This window comes from Lepisosteus oculatus, chromosome 16, assembly GCF_040954835.1.
Source record: "Lepisosteus oculatus isolate fLepOcu1 chromosome 16, fLepOcu1.hap2, whole genome shotgun sequence".
NCBI lineage: Eukaryota > Metazoa > Chordata > Actinopteri > Semionotiformes > Lepisosteidae > Lepisosteus > Lepisosteus oculatus.
In genome coordinates, this window is record NC_090711.1 from 14,224,595 (window position 1) to 14,250,707 (window position 26,113).

Consider the following 26,113-nt stretch of genomic DNA (forward strand, 5'->3'; position numbering starts at 1 on the left):
AGCAGACAGATCAATTAAATCCAAAGAAGACCAGTACAATGCTGTCCAAGTGCAAGACAGGTTATAAAAGAAGAGAAGACCTTTTGACCTATCTAGTCCATTTGGTTTTTTGTATCTAATTGATACAATGATCTCATCCAGTAATTTCTTGAAAATAACATTGTTGTGTAGCCAGGTCCACACTCTCACAACCCTTTGTGTAAAGAACTGTCTTCTATACTATGGTAAACCCTTGTAGGAAAACTTTCCTAGAGTCACTGTCACTAAAGTGACTTAATTAAGGGCTGTCGACCATAAAGTTAAAGGAAAAGATGTAAGAAACCTTTTAACAGTTTTTATTGTTACAATTCCTATTAAAGGTGTTGTAGTCTTACTAAAACTGTGAGGATAAAGTGGAAACTGTCAGCTTTTACATCTATACTGTATATTCCTATTCTCTGATGCTTCTGTATAACACAACACGATGAATCCATCATCTTAAATAAGATGTACTTGATCTTAATTGCACACAGTCTAAAGACCCAATGACTTTAGTTCATATCGAGCTCATACATCAAAAAGACATTTCTAGTCTGCTCCGTGGACTCAATATCTGGTTGGCACCTAGGTCTATTTCTGCTTCAGTTAAATTCCAACCTTTTTAATTTAGTAAGTCATGGATAAACCCTTTAAGGGGTGGAGCGGTGACTAAGGATCTGTGCCAGTGGCTGGAAAGTTGCCCGTTCAAATCGCATGGCTGGCAAAGAAAATCTACTCTGTTTGGCCCCTGAGCAAGGCCCTTAACCCCAACTTCTCCAGGGGTGCTACACAATGGCTGACCCTGCATTCTGACCCCAGGCTTCTCCCTTCTCTCCCTGTCTGTGTGTCTCATGGAGAGCAAGCTGGGGTATTGCGAAAAGACAAATTCCTAATGCAAGAAAATTGTATGTGGCTAATAAAGTTCTGTTATGTGAACTCCAGAAAGAGAATATATTTTCATATCATCTCTAATCTGTGACACCTTTCCTGGACAAGCAATCGGTAATGTAGACACCGAGCCCTACTTTTCCTTCCCAATGTTCAGAGCTCAGATGGCCGTGTTCAAGCAGTCCTGACATTCCAGTTACTTCTGCACAAGAGTTCACTGGCTCACTGGATTGCTTTATGACTGCGATCAGGGAAGGTCTGCTGTGCCCCAGGAAGGGAATAGGTCAGTGAAGGGAGCTCTGTGCGCCTGATGGAGGTTCTTCAAACAGAGGCACTCAAGACCCCCGGAGCTGCAGGGAGCTCAGTGCCTTATTAAGGAGTGTGAAGCCTGGGAAGTCAGTCTGTCTGGTCTGTGTCTCAGAGCAGGAAAACACAACCCCCCTCTTGCCCTCTTCCAGATGCGAGCCTTCACAAACATACGCTGCCCCTTTTTTTCTCTAAATAAGGCAGCCTTATCTACGTTCCTGGAACTTCGGCATAACTCCCAAATATCCCAAAATCCACTGTGGTAGCAGCAGGCCTCTGCTCACACATTCTTTTGCCTTCTATGGGTAAATCCCAGGGAGGGGCGGGCCCTGTTGGGAACAGTCTCAGCAGCCCATTGGCTGGGAGGGGGAGAGGAGGTGTGGCTCACCGAGCTGATGCTCTAAACAAACTTTTTAGCTCACTGAGCGGTTTGGAAGCAGTTCCAGACAAAGGCGAGAGACGTCCTAACTCACCACCACCCGAAACCCAGAGGTGAGATAAGCTGTTATTTCTGTTATTGGAAATGTTTCTCCTGCTGCAGTGTATTCTCCCCACTTTTTCATAGATTCTTCACTGAAACTGGGATTCTCTGTACAGTGTCAGATCTCATGGAGTGATGGGGCTAAGTTTTCTGGGTAATCCTCAGAGACTGGGTGGGAGCTGTGTGAGGGGTGGGAGCTCAGGAACAGGGCAAGAGGTGCAGAAAAACCTGAGCATCATCTCTTCCAGGTAATATAATCCTTCAGCCCGGCCTGACTGTGGACTTATGTGGCTCCATCCCTGCTGACTCAGGATTAGATAAAAGTATTCCACTATCCTCAAAGTGTTTCAGCTCTTCTCTGGAAGTTTCTCTTAAACCGGGTTTTTGATTGATTTTTCCCCCCTTAAACCAGAGGATTCACTAAGCGGTTTTGCTTCAGTAAAAGGGCACTGCAGTCTGTCCTCTTTTACAGGGTATTAGAAGTGAGCCAGACGAAGAGACTGTGTGTCAGCACTCAGCACTGTTAGCCAGGTTGGTCTGTCAGGTTAAAAACCGACGACATGGCCTAGCTGTGATGACGAGACACACAGGGTTGAAAATAGCCTGGAAATTAAAGTCTCTCACTGGTGCGTGCCGATTTGTTAACCTTTACAGGAAAGACGCATAGTTGGTGTTAATGTGAGCTGTAGCATAAGGAACAGCACAGCGTGGTTTGAATTTAGCTTAAGTATAAATTATTTCAAATGACAAATGGATCGAAAGAGACTGAAGATGATGACTGTGATGAGATTTTTTTGCTGTCTGGATTATATTTAGACACCATATTCTTTGCTTTTTCCATCAGGAAAGAGTAGAAAGGTGTGACTCTGACGGGCAGTAGGCAAGGGACACTGTGTTACGGTGTTTACGGTTGACTGGTGCTTTGCTTTAGCAAGCAGTTGCGATAAAGGTTTTCACTTACGACGTACGCGCCCTACCACAGCCGCCAGTGAAAGAAAGAAAGGACATCCCCAGTCTGCTTCCCAGAGGAACTGTACTGCTTCAGAATCCAGGCATCCACTGCTGGAACTCGGCGCTGCCTGTTTTGTTTTAAACAACGTAAAACACGGACATCTAGGGCCCTTGGGATTCCAGCGCCATCAGGCTCAAAAGTCCTTCCTTCAAAATGGTAGTTCGCTTCCTGACTTCCTCAGCCGGCACTGCAGGCTCCCGGAGCAGAGTGAGAACAGCCCGCCTGTAGCTCAGCTGGCTTCAGACCCTCCCCCCCAAAAAAAACTGTAATGATAAAGAGCACAGCTTAGGAAAATGAGGATGGAGCAGACACAGGCAGAAATACACACTGGGTTCGAAACTTTCCGCTGAATCAGAAGCATCGTCGGGTTTAGCAGAAGGTAAAAAGAAGAAAAAGGCTACTGACAAGCTGCACTGTGGTGGGCTGTGGTCATCTTATCTTCGGGTGGGATTTGTCCTCTATGCACGCGGTTCTTCTTATCTCCAGGAGGTTCCTATCCTGTACATTCCTAACATTTCCTGTACAGCACAGTGCTTCCAGCTCCTGTACACCTGGAACTGTCAGCAAACCCTGGATTTCTTCCTGTCTGTCCGAAGATGCTTTTGTGCCACTGACTGTAACTGCTGTGCATTTTGTTCGGCGTCTTTATGGTGGTGGGTGGCATGGTGGCACAGGGTTAATATTGCTGCCACACAACGCTGGGCCCCCGGCTTCAACTCCAGGGGTGCTGTCTGTGTGGAGTTTGCATGTTCTCTCTGCATTCGCATGGGTTCCCCTGGGGTGCTCCAGTTTCCTCCCACAGCCCAAAGACATGCTGGTACGTTCATTGGCAATTAGCTTCTGTAAAGATGGCCGTGGTGTGAGTGTGTGTTTGTGTTTGTGTGTGCCCTGGAATAAAAATGTCCCATTCTGCCTTGGGCCCAATACCAACATGACTCTGAATTGTATAAGCTGTTATTGAAGGCGATGCGAAGATGATGTGATTTTTTATTTGGTTTTAACAGTGTAATACCAGGTAACACACTATAATGTCCATGCTATAATTACTTCCTGCACGTCTTTTTCTCCAAACTGCTATATAAAGCACAGAGAAGGCCTGTTGAACAGTAAAATAAACCTACAGTAAAGGCAGGAAAATATCAAGATGACTTAATTACAGGGTGAAATTGCGCACATGAATAAAATAATTCCGTGGTGAGTCAATAATTCAACTGAATGAGTGATAAAACATGGCAGGGAGGCGTGGTTTTAGTGTCTGGCCTTGCTGGCTTGATTGTAGGCAACACTAGCTGGCTGTGTGTGGGCTTGAGTGATTAGAGGGTGGATTTGCCTATTTGGTAGAGTTGAGGTCCAGGTACATAATGTGGCCTTGTTTCTGGAAGGTGACATGCGAGATGGGCACTGTCCTCTGCCACAGCACAGGGATTGATACCCTTTGCTGACATTGTGTTAATGATTAGAGCTGCATAGTTTCTCTCACACTAGTTTTGTTTTTACAGCTTGGCAATGATACAGGAGCACAATAGGATCTTGTGTTCTTCCGAGCCAGTGTTATCTAACAGGTGGAGCTGTTGGAACGTATAGAACTTTTGTACTATTATAGCTGCTGACAGCAAGGATATTAAAACCCAAGCTCTGCAAGGGGAGCAGATGTTGCGATTTAGCTTTTATATAGCAGCACACATGAAGACTAAAGACTGTCATGAACCCATGAATAGCAACATGGAAAACAGCTAAAAACTCCACACCTGCAGGGGCAGGTATGAATGGACTCTGTAGACCCAATAGGACCCCTGGGGTGAAGAAGAAGAAGGCCCCACGGCCGAAACGTTGTGTTTCTTTTCTTCTCTTTTCAGCATGGAATAAACCTGTACTTGATCCTTTGCAGCCCACGCCTGCTGACGCAGCTGCCTACTTGAACTACTTCTCTCTGCATCAACTCTGACATAGTATCAAAAACGCAGAGTAAAATGTGTCAAAGCAGGTTTATGGTACATTGTGGTATAGTAACACAGACACAAAGCCAGGGGTGTGAGCAGGATCAAACCAGGGTGAAGAAATAACTGTGTAGACCTTCACGAACCTGAGGTTCCAGGGGTGTTTTCAGGCAGGCTTCTGTCTCTCTGAAGTGTGACACCCTGTTGAGCGGGTGCTTTCTAGAGCCAGCTCTGACTTGGTGCTCTGGATAAACAGTCTGCTGCTGGTGCAGTGTGAGACTGTGCTCTCGGGGGTACAGCAGCAGGCGGTGTTGTTGCCTCTAGAACACGCTCTTGGGGAATCTGTCTTGATGTGCAGAGGGCTGTGGTAAGACATCATCTTTCTGTCACGGATGTCGGAAGGGACGAACCGTGGAGAGGCAGGAGAGCGAAAAAGGCCCTATGTGAGGCGGCAGAACGGGAAGTTAGCCCGGGCTCAGCAGCGCAAAGAGTTCTGGAGTGCCGTATAGAAACCTGTGCCCTCAGGCCACGGACGGAGCAGCGACCTGGTGCTAGGCGGGTCTCAGGACATCCGAACGTCAATGCCGAGCGAGGCAGAATAAGTGACCCGGAAATATCTAGCCCAAGGAAAGAGGGAAACCGGAAGGACAGCAAAGCAGGAAACTAGGGACTGGACAGAGTAGGAGAGGGCTGCAGAGGGCGTGACACTTTCCACAGCTCTGGATCCCCGAGGTAAAAACATCTTAACAACGTTAACCTCTGTCTGACCTGGAGCTGGAAGTACAACCAGGGGTCTTTCATGCTTCTGATGTCTGTGGTTCTGAGGCGTCAGCCTGGAGGCTGATGTTGGGATAGCTTTGACAGCTGTACTTCCCTCCCCTAAAGGGCGCTCCACTACTCCCTTCTCACTAGCTCCTTGCGATTGTTTATGTCCTCCCGGTGTGTCTTGTTTGTCTCTCTATTTAATCCCAGTGCCTCCCAAGCCCAGGGCTCAGCATTAGCATATGGATGTCGTGAGGCCCGCCTGGCACCAGGCCGCCCCACGTCCGTGGCCTGAGGGCATAGGTGCTAGGAATCCCTGGTGGGAAGATACAAGGATCCTGTGCAGACGCAGGCACGGGTAATCGATGAGGCAGGCGAACAAACCAAAACGAGAGGCAAGGTCGTCGTCAAAAGGCGTAAGGCAAATAGTAATCCAGGAAGATCTCCGGTAGCAAACAGTCCGAGGCGAGAGGCGAGGTGCAAAGTCGAAAAGGCAGAAGGGGAGTCCAATAACCAGAATAAACGAGGTATGGGAAAAAACGCCAGGTAGAGCTCTCAAGGAGTAGACTCAATACCGAGCAGCGGGAGCAGGTGAAGATGGGATAAATAGCACTGCGCACCGCATGGTGGAGTGTCTGCACTCGTGCGGCGGCGTTTGTTAATAATCACCCGCTGCTGGTGCTGATTAGCTCGCTTAAGAGTTGGTCTTGACTGCCTGGTGGTCGTGACAATAGGCTTCATCCCTGACATCTCCCTCATCCTGAGCCCGGGGCTTGGAGGGCCTCACCCCGTGATCCCTTAGTCTTGTCGTGTCTGTGTTTCCCCTTCCCGGGGATTTTAACCTCGCGGCATCGCTGGCTGGATTACTCGGATTCGGACCCCTGGCCTGTGCCCTGACTCTTCTATGGATTGGATACCTGTGTCTCTTTCTCCTGTTCCCCGTCTCATGAGCTGTCCCTGTTTCTGCACGAATAAATCCCTGCTTGTTTGCACCTAAGTACGTCTCCTTTTCCTCCAGACTCTAACGCTTGCATAGGGTCTTATTACGAGCCCGAGATGGAATAAACTGTGACATATACAACAGACGCCATGATTCTGCAACCCAGGGCTGATCAGTCCTGGTCTCTGCAGGTTTTCATTTCAACTCAGCTATTCAGAATGAGAATCAGATCATTACTGGCTTGGGTAGTGTAACAAGTCCCCCAGTCCTGCAGGACAAGCTGCGGGCACCCTGGACACCCCTGCTGTAAACCCATGGACACCAGGAGAGAAGTACATGTCGTCTGTTGAACACTTGAGGGTGAGACGAGAACGAAAAAAAAAAAGCTCCTTTCATTCGGGCTTTTGAAAAATCCGGCAGAGGGAAATGGATTCTTATCTACCGAGCTGAAATAACATGCTCCTTCCTCTGCCTGCAATTACTGTAAATTCTTAATCCTGTCAACGCCTGCTGTAGCTGACATGCAGGCCCTTCCTGTTTGGGTCAGGGCAGCGGCCTGAGCGAATGGGGTGGGAGTAGGACTGGACCCAGAAAAAAAGCTGAGAGATGATTCCAAAATCATGGGACGCTGTTCTCTGCTTCAGTTCAGGGGAAGGCACTGTGTCTGGGGCATCTTTCCACATGTCCAACACTGCAGAATACCTGATAGATTGGTATTGTTCTGTCAAAGGGTTATTGGAGACGGCACACTGGCAGGAAGCGTTCCTCCCAGTAGCCAATGTGTCAGGTCAAATTCCAAATTTCTATTAGGCTTCGAGTTTTTCTCTTCCCAGACAGAGGAAAACAGACCAGGTGGTCCTTCCAGCCCGAAAGAACAATGTGCCCACTGACTTGTTTTAAGAAAGCAGTAGGAAATGAAGCTGCTGTAGGGCTGGACTTCCAAATGTGCAAAGGAACAGAAGCGTTTTAAATTAAACTTCCAACAGGACGATGTAGGGTAACCTAACATCAATTTTGTGTCCTGAATTCACGAATAAGTCTTTGCGCTTCATTCAGTATGTTTTCGCCTCTCACTTCTATCAAAATACTTCAATATGCAGTTGTCCTCTGCTGTAACTCTGTAAGGAGTTTGTTGTAACCTTTCCTGATTGTCTTCCCAAGTTTCTGCACTTCTGTCGGATTTGGAGAACAGAGTCTAAAGAGGTTCCTGGCTAATGTCCATGGCTTTATCCCTTCCTCACTGGGTGTCCCCCAGTGCAAGTAATTCAAACTGATGTTCTGAAAGGCTGTGCTTGATTTGAATTATCCTCCCACAGCTCAGTCATGTGCTCAGTGGATGAGCGTGACCTGGGGCGGAGCAGTGGCTCTGTGGCTAAGGATCTGCACCTGTGGCTGGAAAGGTTGCCAGTTCAAATCCTGTGGTTGGTAGAGGGATCCTACTTTGTTGGGCCCCTGAGCAAGGCCCTTAAGCCTAACTGTTCTAGGGGTGCCATATAAATGACTGACCCTGCAATCTAACCCCAAGCTTCTCTCCCTGTCTGTGTGTCTCATGGAGAGCAAGCTAGGTTATGTGAAAAGACAAATTCCTAATGCAAGAAATTGTATAAGGCCAGTAAAGTGATCTGATCTAACCTGACCTGACGGTGTCAGGGTGTCTCTGTGGCCCCCAGCTCAGTGGTTCCTGCAGGCCTCCTGACCCCCTGTCTCTCCTTTTGTTGTTTTTTTCCGCCCGGATCCAGCCAGCCGCCACCATGTCGAGCAAGCGCGCCAAGGGGAAGACGACGAAGAAGCGCCCTCAGCGGGCCACCTCCAACGTCTTCGCCATGTTCGACCAGTCCCAGATCCAGGAGTTCAAGGAGGCCTTCAACATGATCGACCAGAACCGCGACGGCTTCATTGACAAGGAGGACCTGCACGACATGCTGGCCTCGCTGGGTAAGACCGGGTGGGAGAGCAGAGCGGGTGGGCAACCTGGGGCCCCTCATGCGACCTGGCCCGGCATCCAGGTCACGTCAAACCAACCACCCACCCTGGAAGTGATCTGAAAATTCTACTTGATTTCTTTGCCCGGGCGTGCAGAGCAGCCCCACAAGCTGGGAAGGCACTGCTTATTGTCCCTGACACACTTGAAGTTGCCCATCTCTGCCTTCCCGACAATAGAGAGGGCAGAGTGAGCCCTGATCAGAGCTTTCCAGGTATCGTCACCAGGGGGGTGGGGTGGGGAGGGGACGGCGTCTGATCATTTAAGTCATGATCTTCTGTTTTGACTAGTTCTTTCATTTGCACACTTAGCTGGTTTAAAAAATTACGTAGAACAAGTCAAATTCTATTCTGAATCCCCCCAAATCTGCAAAAGCTTACATAACATAACAAGAGATGTGTACAAGCATCCTTTCCTTACTACCCACCAAAGATCCCAACTCTGTCCACCCCTTGAAGTTTGAGGGGGATGCGGAATAGAAAAGTATTCGTACAAATGCTCCTGCCCAGGTTTAAAGAGGAACCTGCACACACCAGCTGTTTTAAAAGCTGTGACCTGCACTTCCTACTGGCAGGACAGATGCTGGGTGACGTTTTGAAAGTGGATGCTATCCTGGGGCTTTAACAGCAATCTGGCGCTGCTCAGAAGAAACAGAGCTTGTCTGGAGTTCCAGTAGTTACCCCAATAAAAAGCAAAGGGCTCCACTTGGTTGTGCCTACACATTTGTGTGTTATGTAGGGATGCTAGAAGTCATAGAACAGTTCAGTGAAGTTTTGAATAGAGGGTTAGGTTTCGAAAAGGCCTCTTTGGAGAGCAGAGAATAGAAACATACAATGAGGTCCTCCTATTTGCTCTGTACACACTGTAGATATTTACAAGCAGCTTATACACTTTAAAACATCTCTCTCAGTTACCAGAAATAACAGTTTTAGAGATGCTCCTTGAGCATTTAAGACCAGTATATATTTTAACTTAGTACATACTAGACCAGTATCTATTTCGAAATATCAGTTTTAGAGATGCTTCATGAGCATTTGTTTAAGACCAGTGTATATTTTTGATTGAACATCTAAGGTGATCACGCAAAGTACAATGCTATTTCTGACAAAACCTCTCCTCGCTGTCCAGCATCTCTGCAGCTTCGCATTACGTTTCTGCAAATGCCCCCCCCGGTGTCTGTCTCCCTGCTTCAGCATGCACAGACCTTACCCAGGTTCAGAATACAACCCGTCACACACAATGCTCGGGCCACCATCCTACAGCCCAGGCGGCTCCTGAACTGTCCCACCCCCGGCAGGTAAAAACCCGTCGGACGAGTATCTGGAAGGAATGATGAGCGAGGCGCCCGGCCCCATCAACTTCACCATGTTCCTCACCATGTTCGGCGAGCGGCTCAACGGCACGGACCCAGAGGACGTCATCCGCAACGCCTTCGCCTGCTTCGACGAGGAGGGCTCCGGTAGGTAACACTGGGGGCGCCTGGCCTTTCGGAGACGAGAGGGGACATAAGACTCCCGACAAGCTTCTTTTCATGTCATTTAATTGAACAAGAAATACCCCCCTCAGGGTGTCATGGCAGAGCGATGGTCAGCATCGTCGCCTCACAGCGCTGGGGGCCTGGGTTCAATTCCAGTTCAATTCTATATGTGTGGAGTTTGCATGTTCTTCCCGTGTTCGTGTGGGTTTCCTCAGGGTGCTCCAGTAAAGTTGGTGTCGTAGTTGACAGCATTGCTGCCTTGCAGGCCAGGGGTCCTGGGCTCCTGGGCTCCTGGGCTCCTGGACCTGGGGTGCTGTCTGTGTGGAGTTTGCATGTTCTTCCCGTGTTTGTGTGGGTTTCCTCTGGGTGCTCCCGTTTCCTCCCACAGTGCAGACACACTGGTGGGTTAATTGGCTTCTGGGAGGATTGGCCCGGGTGTGAGTGTGTGCGCCCTGTGATGGACTGACATTCCATCCAGCGTGGATCCTGCCTCGCGCCCGTTGCATGCAGGGATGGGCTTCGGCTACAGCAATACTTCACTCTCAAATCCCACGACCCGGAATTGGAAGAAGAGGTTGGAAAATTTGATGGATGGATCATTCTCCTGAGGAATCTTGTCACATGAACACCGTTAGTGCTCTGGTCTGAATAAAATAAATTATGGAAAATAGGCATTATAATAAAGCTCATTGCATTGTGCTTTCATTTGGAGCCAATACGAAATAATTAGAAATGTGCATGATCGCACAGCTGCCATATCTGTGTATCTGTGTATATCTGAGACTGTTTGCAGATAAGTCCTTATTGTGAGCTACTCTATTTCTGCTCTTCACATTCTACAGAGTCCAGCCACAAAACCACAGCATTGAAATTACTCTAGTAAATTGACAAATCTAACAATCTCTGCCTGAATGCCACGATCTTCTAAAGTAGTGCTTCTCACTTCTGCTTCTTGAGAGTCACTGGGTCACCTGGTTTTCATTCTACCTATTTAAGGGTCTGTCTATTCGCCAGCAGCCATATCACCCTGCAACTCACAACTGGCAACCCACTGAAGCTAAGCAGGTGTGAGCCTGGTCAGTACCTGGATGGGAGACCTCCTGGGAAAAACTAAGGTTGTTGCTGGAAGAGGTGTTAGTGGGGCCAGCAGGGGGTGCTCACCCTGTGGTCCATGTGGGTCCTAATGCCCCAGTATAGTGATGGGGACACTATACTGTAAACAGGCGCCGTCCTTCGGATGAGACGTAAAACCGAGGTCCTGACTCTCTGTGGTCATTAAAAATCCCAGGGCGCTTCTCGAAAAGAGTAGGGGTGTAACCCCGGTGTCCTGGCCAAATTTCCAATTGGCCCTTACCAATCATGGCCTCCTAATAATCCCCTTCTATGAATTGGCTACATTACTCTGCTCTCCTCCCCACTGATAGCTGATGTGTGGTGAGCGTTCTGGCGCACTATGGCTGCCGTCGCATCATCCAGGTGGATGCTGCACATTGGTGGTGGTGGAGGGGAGTCCCCATTACCTGTAAAGCGCTTTGAGTGGAGTGTCCAGAAAAGCGCTATATAAGTGTAAGTCTGTTGCCTGAACTGCATGTCTTGTGAGGAGTTTGAGTCCCTATTTCAACCTGTAAGCCTCTCAGGGCCCAGGACTCAAGATGGTTCTTTCAGAGCAGAAACATTTAAACTTCCAGTTTTCTCCACTTTTTGCTCCATTTAGCCCCCTAATTATTCCATTCATAAATAATGACACAATTAATTTGACAATGAAACTGCTGGGACAATCTGGCCCATTTTCTAATTAGCAGTGCATCGATCCAAGAATCTCATGCAGCTGTTTCTTGAGAGAAGCCAGGATATCTGCTTCAGAAACATGGTTGGCCAGCTTGTTCCAGACTCCCACCACCCTTTGGGTAAAGCAGTACCTTCTGCTCTGGGTTAAAAAATGCAAATGGGTTGACTTTAAAGAATTTGGATACTTAGATCTCTTCCCTTCTGGGAGACCTGCAAGAAAAAAGCTATATGCTAAATAAGAGTGGATTTATCACATTGTAATCTGACCTGTTTGAATCTCAGAAGCTCAGCAAGGCTGTGCCTTGCCAGTACTGTGAGATCTCTAAGGAAAACATATTCCTAACACCTGATTGGTGATAAAGCAGTGTTAATGGACTTACTCCATTTGGACCATAATTTGTAAACCAGTGAAAGTGTGGTAGTAAACACTGTTCTGCAGGAGGTGTTGTCCTTCAGTTGAGACATTAAACACTGGTTCTGACTTCTCAATCATTAATGATCATTCAAAGACTTTCTTCTAGTTGGGGTACTAAACCTGGTGTCATGGCGAAATCTCACTCTGGGCTTCACTTATTATCCCCCTTGGTTAAGTAGGTGAAGTATGTCCTCAAATCTGTATCTGATGTCCAGTGTAATTGCACATGAAAAGCACTATATAAAATGCTGCAAACTATGGTAACATTATTAATAATAATATAACAACCGTAACAACCCTGGTCCTTAGGATGTTGTGCTCCTTCTATTTTAGACCTTGATTAAGATTTCAACTTCCATAGCTTTCAGAGCTGAAAACAAACAGGTTAGATTAACAAATCAGAAATTCAATTAAGAGTTGCATCAGTCAAAAACAGGAAGAAGCCGAAGTCCTGGTCTAGACTCAAGGCGCTTCTTTCAGATTCCCATTCTTCTATCCATCCATTTTCTAACCTCTTTATCCGTTCAGAGTTGCCAGGGAACTGGAGCCTATTCTGGCAAGCAATGGGTATAAGGCGGGGTACACCTTGCACCTTGGACACGACGCCAATCACGGCAGAGAGATACAGACAACCACACTCACACCAGGGCCAATTTTCCAAGTAGCCAATTAACCCACCAGCATGTTTTTTTTTTTGACTGTGGGATGAAATCCAAGTACCCAGAGGAAACCCATGTCAACACTGGGAGAACATGCAAACTCCACACAGATAGCACCCCCAGGTCCAGAATTGAACCCAGGGCCCCGCTGCTGGGGGGCAACAGTGCTAAACTCAGTGCCACCCTGACACTTTCTTTCAGCTCTCCCCAGCCTTAAAACACTTCTCTTTGAAGTTTAACACCCGACAGACTCTTTAGCCATTGGGTTTCCCATGGGGATTCTCGGTCACCGTGCTGTTCGGTCTCCGCAGGCGTGATCCACGAGGACCACCTGCGGGAGCTGCTGACCACGATGGGCGACCGCTTCACTGACGAGGAGGTGGACGAGCTGTTCCGCGAGGCGCCCATCGACAAGAAGGGCAACTTCAACTACACTGAGTTCACCCGCATCCTGAAGCATGGCGCCAAGGACAAGGACGACATCTAGGACTGCTTCCCTGCTTCCCCTTGGCCCTTACAGCACTGCTGCCCAGCTGGGACTCTTCTCTTTCCCCCGGCTACTCCGCCCAGAGCTTCTCCCATTCTTCCTGGGACACACACTGCCTCCTAAGACTCCTTGCCCTTGGCCACGCTGGTGAATTGGAACCTTTCTTCTGCGCAGCCTCTCAAACAGGACTCCTGTCTTTTCCATCAGCCAGTAAAAAGGTCCCCCTCACTCATCTGTGTACCTGTTCACCTTTCTGCTGCTGTAGTTTTCTCCCACTCCCCAAAACTCTGACAGAGACGTAGTTATCAGACAGCTGTTGCTTGGCAGGCTGACCAGCTCTTTTTATAATCGGTAGTTCCAGGCCAGTGAAGCTGGTCTAGTAAAAGCCTTCACTGGACCACTTCAGCTCTTTCTCAATGGCTCTTCAGCAGTCGATCCTTTTTAGGTAGCGGCCAGGTGTCGTGGAAAGCCTGCTGGGATCGTGGCCCTGAGGGTGCAGTTCGTTTTCCCCTGCTCTACCACAGTCTGCGCAAAGATCCCTCGCACACCTTCATCCAAGAAAAGCAGAACAAAACCTCCGCGCGCAGAAACGCATCTTCAGCTCCTCGTTTTAAACCGGTGTCGTGCTGTGCTTGCGACAGAAACACTGTGGATGTCGGCATCCTGTCAGTAAGGGGAGAGCCAGAGCCGGCCGCCAAAAACAGCACCGACAGCATGAAATTAGGTCAGAAAGGAAAGGGGTGAACCTGCACCCCCTCTCGGTCACCCTCCCCCCCACGTTACCTTCTTGTAGAAGCAGGGGCTGTGCAGTTTCATACTAGATATATATTATAAAGTTAGAAATAAATAACAGTAGCAGCAGTATAACAAGAATCTGAAATCCAATACTAAGATACCTACCTCCAACCTGAGGACCTATATACTCCACATTATTCCAAACCAAAGATTGCACAGTGTCCAAGAGAACCAGCAAGCTGCCTCATTTACTCCAGGTGTGGGAATTGTACTCCCAAACCTCTCATGCAGTTTTCTTCTTTCTTTTATAACCTGTTATGGAAGAAATAAAATCATAACCCTATCTAGTCAAGGTTCTTAGTTTTATTTAACCCAATTTTAATCGATCCAGACAGAGTTGCCAATGAATGCTGGAGACCTGAGGGATTCTGATTCAGGATAATTACCACGTGTAGAATTAAGCCTTTATTTTCTGTTCAGAGGTAGTATTATTGAAAACGTCTAAACTTTAATATATATATAAGGATGAATAATTCACTAAATCCTTTCTAGTTTGTTGTGCTGAATTCCATATTACATTTGGTACAAATAAAACTAGCTTGAAAACTCACATAGTGAAAGTTCCATCCATCCATTTCCTAACTTTTTTTTGCAGTTCAGTGTTGAGGGGAAACCAGAGCCTACCGAGGCAAACAACGGGCTCAAAGCAGGATACACCGTGGAAAGGATGCCTGTCCATCACAGGGCACATACACAAACACTCAGACCAGGGCCAATTCTCTCTGAAACCAATTAACCTACCAGCATGTCTTTGGGAGGTATGGGAGGAAACCTGTATAAACATACAACTCCATGAATTGAACCCCGAGCCCCAGGCAGTGAGGCAGCAATGCTAACTACTGCCCCACTGAAAGATTCACAATAAAAATAAAAACAGAAATAAACAACACTATGAAAATTCAGCTTTTATTCTCTGAAATAATTGTACAAAAACATTTATAGTTAAGGCTACAAAAACAAGGAGTTTAAAGTTTTTCCCCCATATATTGCACAGACTATCCAACAGTTTTATTTGAAAAGGGACGCATGTCCCCATCCTTTTCCCTTGTAAGGCACCTGCCACTCCACATTCCAACAGTGTTCCCGGGCCAGAGCGATTTCAGAACGCCAGGGAATCCAAACGATCAGCGTGTCCCTGGGCAAGAGAGATTTCAGAACGCCAGGGAATCCAAACGATCACCATGTCCATGGGGAAGAGAGATTTCAGAACACCAGGGAATCCAAGCGATCAGCGTGTCCCTGGGCAAGAGAGATTTCAGAACGCCAGGGAATCCAAACAATCAGCGTGTCCCTGCGCAGGAGTGATTTAAGAACATCAGACAGTCCAGATGATCAGCATGTTCCTCTGGCAGAGGGATTCCAGAGCACCAGGCAGTCCAAACACATTTGGTCAAATTTGATATAAGCTACACTGAACTGTATGCCACAGTAAATGCCCAAATAAGTCAAGGACACACGCATTTAAATAGGCAGATATGGCACCTTCAGCACTTACACTTACCTAGCAGCTACATTTGATGTATAATTTTACATTCTACAGAAAGGGAAAAACAAAAAGCTGAAAATCCAGTATTATAGCAGGTAAAACTGAAAACAGGACTGGGGGGGGGGGGGGGGGGGTAGAGAGAGAATCTAGATCATGGAGCTACATGGAAATAAAACGACTGGAATATCTAAAATTTAATTTGTATGGTCCATTCCTCTCACCCCCACCCTCAAAAAAAAAAGTACATTATATATACACATCTTTACCTGCAAGACGAGCATCACAAAAAAAAACTTCCCTTATAAAACTGGAGAGAGGTTTTGATCCCCACTGACAAAAGGTCTTCATACAAGAAAAGCTTTTCCCTTGGGCCTATCTCCCTTCCTACTACCTGAAAGTCTGTGTCTCTGCAGTCACTGGCAATGCCCAGTGACCAAGCGCACCACATTCTCATGGGGCTGGAAGAGCTGGAGCAAATCAGCTGAAAATTTAAACAAACTCATTCGTTTTACTGGTCGCTTCTTCAAGAAGTCCTAAATCGTCAAGATCATTCATTGGTGCCCCTGTGTTACACTGCATCAAGCGTAAGCACATAAAACAAAGTCACACAGACTCTCACACATACAAGTCAGCATCAGGAGAACAGGGGATAAGGGAGCAGCAGCAGAAAACATAGGAACAATAGTTCTGTTTCAATGGAAACTACAGTCACCTGAAGAGGCACGAATACAAGATTCACTCTAAGCAGTGCGAAGGAACTGAGAAAGTAAAGTACAAAAGCCTGGTGTGGTTGATTTTTATGAGTGAGCGTGGTTTTCAACAGTTTGTCACCAGCAACACACTTACATTAAATTCTTACTGTTGAGGGAACTTCACAGTTTTACAGTAGAGGGACAGAGTCCTGTTCTTCTACAAGATAACAAGAGAGACTTGAAGAGGCTTTACTTTTAAACCTGAGCAGACGACCGTCTCAGCAGCCTCTTGGACAAACAGGACAGAGAACACGATCAATCTGCCCACTGTGCAGCAATATGCAGAGGAGATGGTTTCTTAAAAAGGGGCACGTTTGTTGCCAAGGACATTCATGGTGCTAAGATTCAGCTTTAACAGGGAGACAGCAGGACCTATCAAACAGCAGGACCCTTTAGTTTTAATGCAATCCCACACAAGTCCAGTGCTGGTCGTGATCAGGTTAAAACTGGGCTGGTAGCACTAACAAAAACAGAACATCAGCATTTCCCTCAGACTCCAACAGGCCTTATTTGAGCTTCACGGTATCACGATCACAGATTATCTCCTGCCTGCCTTCACATCTTTAGTTTTGAGAAAACGGATATTGGAATAATCCAAGAATAGTTTTAGAACCTCCCCTCAAATTCCCCCCCAAATTAAATACAAATAAAATAAAAAAAAATCTTATCAGAACGACATTTAGTTATATCCATTCTGGGCAAGACTACGAAAGAACATCCAACTGCCGTTTCTCCATTTCATTAGGAAAACATCTACATTCCTTCCTTCAAACCAGAAACTTGCCAGAATCCTTGGAATGCGGTTTTACAGTGTTGAAATCCAGGACATCTTCCGGATACTGCAATAGTTTTTTTTTTAAAAAGCCCTAATAACGTAGTCGGCCCAGAGCACCTGCAGAAAGACTGTCCTCTAGGTCCATCCTCTTGGGCACAGGTTTGCTCGCACCATGTGTAACAAGGGACTCGCAGATGTCCGGACGCCTGGATTGAAAAAAAGAAAGATCTCGAAGATTGCGAAGGCATACTTTGGAAGTACTCGACATGCAGTAGAGGCTGCCCAGCCCGCATCTTCTCTCCCAACAGGATGACGGGTCAGGAGAAGGAATGGATCTCTCCGGGGAGAGAGAAGAACTGAGGCAGGAGCACAGACTCGGCGCTAGTTGACGGCCTCTCTCACGGCCAGCAGGTTGTGCTGGGGGCCCCACAGACAGGGCGCCGAGGCGTGTGGCCCCGGCCTGGCCTGGGCGCCCTCAGCGCTCCACGGGCTCTGCTCCAGCAGCACGCGCCCCCCAGAGGGCAGGGCGCCCCCTTCCGGCCTCCTGACAGCGCCGTCCGGGCCGGAGGAGCGCTGTTGTCTGCCGCTGTTGGCAGCGCTCCTTCCCCCTGCGCTAGCGGCGGCAGTGTCCGGCCCGGCCGTGGGGGGCTGGCTCTGGGGTCTCCCCGGGGCCCCCTCGCCAGTCTGGGCCCTCTGCTGGCTCTCCAGCTCGGCCGCCCGCTGCAGGGCGGCGTCCACCAGCATGCGCAGGTCGCTGAAGTCCTGCGGGCACAGCTCCGGGGGCGTGGGGGGCGGGGTGTTGAACAGCCCCCCCGTGGGGCTGGCGGAATCCGGCCTGGTCGCCGGGGACGAGGGGGCGGGCTCGCCCGTCTTCCCCAGGAGGGGGGCGGGGCTGTAGAAGTCCACCAGCCTCTGCGCCGACGGCCTGTTCAGGAAGCCCGGCGCGGGGGTCAGGCGGCCGGCGCCCGCCAAGATGGCGGCGGCCGTGCTGCCCAGGAGGGCGAGGTCCAGGGCGGGGGCTGGGCGGATGACGGAGGGCCGCAGGGCCGGGAGCGGGGAGGGGCTGCTGTCCGAGGGGCTGGCTCTCCCTGCCCCGCGCACCTCCGGGACTTTGCCCGCGCGGCGGGAGATGGTGAACTGGTTGGGGTCTTTGCCGTCTTTCCTCAGCATGTCGGGCAGGAGCCTCCTGCGAGCGTTGATGAACCAGTTACAGATCTGCGGGAAGGAAAACACAGAGCGCTCAGCAGGAGGAACAAACACGCCTTCGCCTCCCACCTCCTACAAAAGCCGCTTTTGTTTTCTTTTTTTTAAAAAAAAAAAGCTATGGCCAGATTAAAACGTTTTTATTTTTCACAAGGGCCACAGCTTCTCAAGTGAAATCTGTATCTCCCCGCCACTGCTCGTAGTTTTCTGAATAGTAAAAGCTCAGGACAGGTGCAATATCATAGCTGAGAAGACTCTGGCCTATCTCCCATCTTTTCAGGAATAAAATTCAACCGAGGACGATTTCGAAAAGCCTGGTGCAACTGAAAAGCTACAGAAATAAAAAGGAAGGAAAACAGATACGGGGCTTTAATTCCGTTTATCAAGAAAAGCCCAATAGCAGACGGGCGGATTCCTCTAGACTTTCCCTGCCTGGCTGTTCTCCTCCATCAAGTGAGTAAGACTGGCGCCCTCCAGTGGTCACAAAGGCTTCCAACAGCTGGCATTAACAAGGCCCTGGGCCTAAATCACCAAGCTCACAATCTTTCTGACAATTTCAGCCTAAAGGGCACCAGGCACAACCTGAATGCTTTTCAGCTCGGCACCACTTAAGCAGTCTGTGCACCTGTGGATATCCCCACTGTAAAGCTGTACTGGCAGTGAAGTGCACCAGCAGGCACTCTGTACCTGAATAAAGGCTCCTTGCTAATTTTATTAGGTATAGCTTTGTGTGCCCTGCCCCACCTCAGACACCCGTACCATCATTCCTCTCTCCTGTACCATCATTCCCTCTTTCGGGAGGATAAACCCCTCTGGGCTCCCTAACAGCGCAGTCAGAGGCAGCTGCCCGCTCTGAGCTCCTCACACCCAGGCAGGGGCTGAGGTGGAAACAGAGAAAGCACTTGAAGCGCTTCTCTGTTTCCACATCTCCTCAGCTGGGTGGACTGTGGCCACTGGGCACAGGGCCTCACTCAAGGCCTAGGGCTCTACGTTCAGCTCGCAGTCTCCCCTGGAGACGAGGGTCCGAATCCCTCTTCCGATTAATAACTTGTGCTTAAAGTGCCCTCCCTGGGGATGGATAAACTATTTTGAATTGAACTTATAAGAACAGATGGAGCACTTGATTCCAGCCAAAACATCTTATACCAGCAGCTGTATCACCCTGCAGCCCCACTGGAGCTCAGCAGGTGTGAGCCTGGTCAGTACCTGGAGGGGAGACCTCCTGGGAAAAACGAAGGTCGCTGCTGGAAGCAGGATTAGAGGGGCCATTAGGGTGCGCTCTCACTGCGGTCTGTGGGGGTCCTAATGCCCCAATATAGCGACAGGGACACTACACTGTAAAAGGGCGCTGTCCTTCGGATGAGACATTAAACAGAGGTCCTTACTCTCTGGGGTCATTAAAAATCCCAGGGCGTCTCTCGAAAAGAGTAGGGGTGTAACCCAAGTGTCCTGGCCAAATTTCCCATTGGCCCTTACCAATCATGGCCTCCTAATAATCCCCATTTCTGAACTGGCTTCATCACCACTGAGAGCTGGTGTGTGGTGCGAGTACTGGCGTATTATTCAGGTGGGGTTGCACACTGGTGGTGGAGAGGGATCCCCAATACCTGCAAAGTGATTTGAGTGGAGTGTCCAAAAAGGCACTATATAAGTGTAAGGAATTATTATTATTAATCAGGCTGAGCCTGACCGGTCCTCCCGATCCCCTCTCAGACTGGCTCGGCCTGCGGGACTGACTCAGGAGCCAAATGTCCCCATTGGCGTTTACAAATCATGTCCTCCTAATAATCCCCATCTCTGAACTGGCTTCTTCACTCTGCTCTCCTCCCCACTGAGTGTGTGGGGAGTGTACTGGTGCACTATGGCTGCCGTCGCATCATCCAGGTGGCAGTGCTGGAGGGGATCCCCATGACCCGTAATGCGTTTTGAGTGGAGTGTCCAGAAAGGCGCTATATAAGCGTCAGGAATTATCATTATTACCAGGCGCGGGACCAGCTCTGCTCCGAGCCCCCGGCGCGGTCTCACCTGCAGCACGGACAGGCCGGTCTGGCCCGACAGGCTCAGCTTCTCCTGCTCCGAGGGGTAGGCGTTGAAGCGGTGCTCGTACAGCCAGCCGCGCAGCACCCGCACTGCCTCCTTCGGCAGGTTGCCGCGGCGTCGGCGCTTCCCCGGGCCCGCCTGCGCGTCCAGGGGGGACCCGTCGCCGTCCCCGTCGTCCTCGCACGGGTCGCTGTCCGATACCGCCGAGAGGTCGGGCGGAGAGGGGCGCTTGTCCTGGGGGGCTGGAAGACAGCGGGCCGAGGAGTCAAACGTGAGAAACCGCGAGACCTGGTGAATGACTCGTTGAGGCCTTCTAGTCCTGGCCTGTCCACACTACATTATTATTATTAAATAACCTAGGTAAACTTTTGTTTTTGTACAGCGCCTTTAAACGTGGCTTCTAAAAGTGTCTTACAGAATGACAACAACAAAAAAATACACAAGATATGCACAATGAGAATACACAATGAGGAGACGGTAGATGGGGGTACTGAATACAGTAGGAGCAGAGGGGGAAAGAACAGAACCAGTTCAGTAAAGGCTCTTCTAAAGAAGAAGGGTCCGAGTCTGGATTTGAAGGGGTGTAGAGAAGGTGACTCTGTGATATACTTGGGCGAGAGTCCCAGAGCTTTGGGGGCGCAGCAGGAGAAGGCCAAGTCACCCATGGAGTGTAGACGGGCTTGGGGGACAGATTAGGACCAGAATTAGAAGAGCGAAGGTGGCGAGATGGGGGGTAGGGCAACAGTGGCTCAGACAGGTTCCATTTAACAAAGTATCAGGATCTCCAGTCTGCATCCTACAGAGTTTTCGGGAGTGTGCTCCAATCGCTCAATTAAGCAAATTAAAAGGTTGTGCTTTACCCACTGACTGGAGGCCACCCACCCCATGATTACTGAAGGTCTGGAGCTCTCCAGTTAAGAGTGGGAGCCCCAGATACAGTTCTGTGCTTCACGACATCCAACGGCTTTCTGGGGCCTACGCATCTGGTGAGCACAGAGACGCACAAGGTCCGTGCTGGAGACCGAGAAAGCACATGAACTGGTTTCTGAGCAGATACTTCCAGCTCCACACTTCCAACAGAGAGCAGCATCTTAACGGCACTGCTGAACTTGCCAATTAATGGAAGCAACAATTAATACACTGCCTTGATGGAGCGAAAGGAGGTAGGTAAACCCGCTTTCAGAAACTGTTAGAAATATAATTAAAAAGGCTGAATGGGGGCTCAGTGTGAGGCAAAGGGAAACTGACCAGGCCCAGCAGCTTTCTGCCCAGTGAAGTGGTTGCTCTATGCGTGTTCACTGTTTGCAGGCCATTTGTAAACAGGCCTGTTGCTGTGTGCATTACCATCGAGCAGCAACGGCCAGTCAAGACGCACAGCACAGCAGGGTCTCCAGTGCTCGTTAGCGCCTCCATTGTTAAATATGGGGCAAGGCAAACGGCCACCTGATCCAGATCACCGAGGTGTGCAGCAGGCCATCACAGACCAGCAGGAAAGAGCTGACCGGTGAAAAGCACTTAGCATTCAGGAGGGGAAGCCACTTCACTTATCTCGCCTGGGTAACAGCAGCAGCCCCAGGATGAGGCAGATGGAGTGGAGAAGTGAGAAACTGCTTCACTAATCACATGAAGAAGACATTTCAGAGGCCAGATTGGGCCCTGTGACCTGGAGTTTAGCCAGGATACAGGGGTTATACACTGCCATGGGATCTTTAATGTTAGAACTGAAGGCGGACACCTCCTACAGGACAGTGTCTGTAGTAACCACCGCGAGACAATTTTCTAGTCCAGGAGGAAGGGTGCCACCTACCGGGCCAGCAACACCAAAACCGTTCTTTAGAAGTCCCCCATGCCGATACCAGCCAGAGCTGATGCATTTAGTTTCTGGGAGGACACTAATGATACAACAAAAGTGTTCAATCAGTACTGGGCAGCTGGTGCGCCTTCAGATACTCTTTACAGCTCAGCTATTAAAGAAAGCAGAATCAGCTAGTAAATGATGGCTAGATTAACTGCTTTAACCAGCTCTTCTTCAGTGGCTACTGCTTCAAAGGATTTTATTCAGTGTGGCAGGACTGGACTGCTCTGGGATACTAGGGGGCAATGTTGTTAAATGCTATACGCCTACAAAGGCATCTTTTATCAACTCAGACTTTAGTTTAATAAGGGCTGTGTAAGACCTCCAACCTCTGGTTCTTTGTAAATGATTACAAGTGAATATCAAACAGTTTGGCAGCTCAATCAGCACATCTTATTTTATGGAGAGATTTGATAGTTTATCAACAGTTTATGTATTCAATACGTTGTATGCGCTCAACTCATGTCTTGTCTTTTGGATACTCCTTTTCATACGTACGTTATTATTGACAAGAAACGTGTTCCCATGGCGGTATACTGTACCGTCATGGATCTTTCCTCCTCAGCTCGAAGCGAGCCCAAGGCCAGACCCAAAACCCAAGGCGAATGAGCTCCACTAAACCACACGTACCTTTCACAACACACTGAACAGAGCGCCGCGGTTAATCTACACACCTGGTGACCCAGCCCAGCATGCAGGACCCGCAAAAACAAAAATTCTGTAATAATAGCGATTTTCTCTGGTGGGACATGTTTTTGAATGAAAGGAACGCTTGGTTGCCTCTCATCCACTCCACGAACGCGTGAAAAACAAAAAGTTACCACTTTCACCCAAACCCGCTAGTACAAACTGATTTGCAAGCCGTTACTCTGCGTACTCGCACCTCCCCAGAAGTCAACTCCGAGTGACACGTTTGAGCCAGCAGTCTTGCGGGTCTGCGCGCACTGAATCGTTTGCTATCCCTTGTGCAAGGGAAGCTGTAACCCCCCTCCTGTAATCTGATCCACAGCGCAGCGGAGAATACGGGAATTCCTCCGGGCAGCCCTGACAAAGGGGACAATGCGCATCCCCCGTCCGCCCGGGGGAGAGCCGAGCACGTCTCGCACGGCGGCGCGCTGCCGTAAATCCCGTGGCCCCGGGGCAGGTATAACCGAGCGGCCACGGCCGATACTGTACCGCCTTGGAAAGGTGCGGGTCTGGGCACTGAAAACGTGTAGCAACGGGCGGTACAGCTGGCTGTAGCCCCGTTCAAAACTCGAAACGCTATCATGCCCGAGACACACGTGTGTATTCCCACAGGGGGGAGAAGCTACAAGTTGTGTCGCTCTGAATGGACTCGTCGAAGTCGGCGATAACTTGTGAGGGTAACTTGTGGAAGCGAGCTCCGGTGGACAAGGACGGCCTGTTCTACCTCGGAAACGTTTTTAAAAATAAAAACAGCGTAAGATTCGATACAAGATCCACTGGATTAACAGGGCTGAATCTAAACGGAGCTGAATCAAAGAGGCTGTCGGAATTAGTATCTGGAGCAGCTTACACTTCTGCATTTACGCTGCCATTAATAGTTCGCAGGAATGTTAAAAGTCAAACATTCATCCCCAAATCGCCCCCTTTCCACGCTTTAGACGGTGTGAAACGAACCTGGCAGAAGCCTGAACACCGTCTTTGTTTATAGTAAATAGGAAAAAAAAGGAAGCTGCGCGGATTTCTCAAGCTGTCAAAAAAGTTCAGCGGCAGAAACGTGGCTTCGGAAAATAATTCTGGGAGAGCACGTCAAACTGCACATCCTCACAACTGGAGAGGAAAACAAGCTAGATGACCCAACTGCTGCACACAAGTCATAATTTTACAATTTAAATCAGGGCTACCCTCGTATTTATGGTCATCGGTAGTTTGCGCCTTAAATGTGAGCAATTACTTAATTACTCGAAAAATACAAATAGAATCGCTTGCGAATCCGCAAGAGAAACAGACTTAAAACTTTAAAAAGACGGAGCCGTTCCAGTCTACCTTTTGTTGGTTGGCCACATTTTCCCCATTTATTCAATATATAAACCGGACTACGCCGTCAAATATTCTGGCCCGGACACAGCTCGATGTTATTGTGCTTACGACTTACAAAACCGTGGGGAGGGGGGGGGGAATCCTGAGCTGAACCCATGCATTTCAACACAATTCCCCCCGAAAAAATACATTAAAAAAGTACAAAGAGCCCCCTTACACCCACGACCCTCCCCTCTCCCGACTGTTCTCCTTGGCTCCGCCAGATGGACACCATGCTTGCTTCCAAACATAACTGTCCCTCCAAATTCAAACCCAAACACACGCTGCATTTACTCGCAACAAAAAGCCGCATTCCTTTTAAAAACAACAGCCGAGCGCACGGCTCGTTTGCGGCTTCGCCACCGTCCGCCTACAACAAGCCCCGCTTCGAAAACGCCACACACACACACAAAAAGAACAAGATCCAGGCCGAAATATGCAACCCACCTCTCTTGAAAGGTTTCATTCTTTGTGATGGAAGAGGGCTGCTTTCGCTCCCAGGCTGCAGTCTTTTTGAAGTTCTTCGCAAAAAGCCCGTGAACCAAGACAAGTCACTGACAAAACGGGAATTTCCAGCGCCTGGCGTCGCATGCGACCGCTTCTGCTTTCTCCCTGGCCGAAACCCCCCACTGAAGAGCGTCCCTGCCTCGTCCGGCTTTTAAATCCAGCTCCTGGAGACGGTCCTGAAAGAAATTAGTCTTGATCAATTGTGTCAGTGTTCCTGTCGCTGTAGCCCGTCTACCTGCAGGCAAACACCAGCTCTGTCCTCGGTTTGCCAATCTGACAGCCCGAGTCGGGAAGGTCCCTCCCCCGGCGCCCGCCGGATCCAATCACGGCCCGAGGAAAGCGGGAGCCCGTCGGAGGTATCATGGAGTGAGTGACAGGCGCAGCACCTCATTCAGAAGTCAAGAAGGCCCAGCAACTTGCTGAGAAACTGTGGCTTGAACTGATTAAGTAACGCAGGGCGAATCCGACTGCTTTGGGGGGGCAAGAACACCACGCCGCCGTGTTAAAACGGAGCGGGAGCCCGCTTTGTTTCGATTTCGGTTCCCCTCGGCGCTGTCGGCCGTGTGCGCCGGGGAACACGTTGCGAGAGTCAGCTGCGGGCTTCCCCGTCAGGGCACCCCCAAACCCCGTCAGGGCACCCCGTCAGCTGCGCTGCTTGCGACCCGGGCGCCGGTCCCGCGGTCGGGCTGTGCCGCTCGAACTTCCTGCACGGCAAAGTGTCGACGAGAAGCAATACAAACTGTTGCAGGGCTAAAGTGAAAAGCGTGTGGCTATATTCGCCCCATTATTCAATCATTCTCTTGCCAGCGTGTGCTATAATGCCGATTCCCCATGTCAGCCAGAAAGCTTGGAACAGTAGCTGGTGGTAGAATCACTTGGAAAACAGAAAGAAATAATGAGCAGTGTAATAATACGATAATTTGGGCACCTTCACTGGGAATCGCAAACTGGTTCATTGAGCTTAGTCTGGTCCTTATAACCGAAAAATGTATTAATTTCAGAGGGTTTTTGAGATAAAAAAGTTGCTACTGTATTATATACAGGAGATATTTTATTATCCAGACCTGCAGATATTCAGTTAATCATTGTTCAAAATAGCTACTATGCTCTGTAAGCCCAGTAGGAATAAAAACACCAGATAAATATCAGGGCTGGTTTATGCTTGAATCTACAAATAAGTAATCCTTTATAAAATACACTAAAGAAGATACAAGAGTAAAAAAAATAATAATCTTGATCTTCAGTGAATGACATCACAGGCCTAATCTGATTTAGATTTCCTTCATATGAATGTTACTGTCTAGAGTATTGTACACTTACAAAACACTCAACTTGCTAAAATTAGTGACCACACATCAAGTTTCAGGGTCTTATTCAAGTCTTGCTGGTAAATGTTAGAATCTACAACAGGCCTCATCTGATTTATATGTGTTCCTTCATAAGTACAGTTACAAGACACATTGCTTTAAACTAGTGGCCACACAGAGTCACTCTGGTGGCCAGTGG

At 48.9% G+C, this 26,113-nt stretch overlaps 2 protein-coding genes across 2 annotated transcripts; one reads left to right on the forward strand and one right to left on the reverse strand.

Annotated features, from left to right (window-relative positions):
* The first annotated feature begins 1,612 nt into the window (after nt 1–1,612).
* On the forward strand, nt 1,613–14,229 carry LOC102694319 (myosin regulatory light polypeptide 9). Its single transcript, XM_015364654.2, has 4 exons — nt 1,613–1,704; nt 8,084–8,279; nt 9,623–9,784; nt 12,976–14,229. The coding sequence occupies exons 2-4, from the start codon at nt 8,096–8,098 to the stop codon at nt 13,149–13,151; spliced, it is 522 nt and encodes a 173-aa protein (XP_015220140.1). The 5' UTR covers nt 1,613–1,704; nt 8,084–8,095; the 3' UTR covers nt 13,152–14,229.
* A 1,327-nt stretch (nt 14,230–15,556) lies between these two features.
* On the reverse strand, nt 15,557–25,213 carry LOC102684422 (homeobox protein TGIF2). Its single transcript, XM_015364556.2, has 3 exons — nt 24,548–25,213; nt 20,188–20,444; nt 15,557–18,174 (listed from the first exon to the last, which is right to left on the reverse strand). The coding sequence occupies exons 1-3, from the start codon at nt 24,564–24,566 to the stop codon at nt 17,341–17,343; spliced, it is 1,110 nt and encodes a 369-aa protein (XP_015220042.2). The 5' UTR covers nt 24,567–25,213; the 3' UTR covers nt 15,557–17,340.
* Between the last annotated feature and the right edge of the window lie 900 nt (nt 25,214–26,113).

What these genes read in the sequence shown, in the direction of transcription:
- LOC102684422 (XM_015364556.2), bottom strand. An exon ending in CCGGCCTGTCCGTGCTGCAG is followed by an intron (nt 18,175 to 20,187) that starts GTGAGACCGCGC and finishes TCCTTCCCGCAG; the next exon opens with ATCTGTAACTGGTTCATCAA.
- LOC102694319 (XM_015364654.2), top strand. Translation starts at nt 8,096, where the DNA reads ATGTCGAGCAAGCGCGCCAAGGGGAAGACGACGAAGAAGCGCCCTCAG. An exon ending in CGACATGCTGGCCTCGCTGG is followed by an intron (nt 8,280 to 9,622) that starts GTAAGACCGGGT and finishes CACCCCCGGCAG; the next exon opens with GTAAAAACCCGTCGGACGAG. An exon ending in CTTCGACGAGGAGGGCTCCG is followed by an intron (nt 9,785 to 12,975) that starts GTAGGTAACACT and finishes CGGTCTCCGCAG; the next exon opens with GCGTGATCCACGAGGACCAC.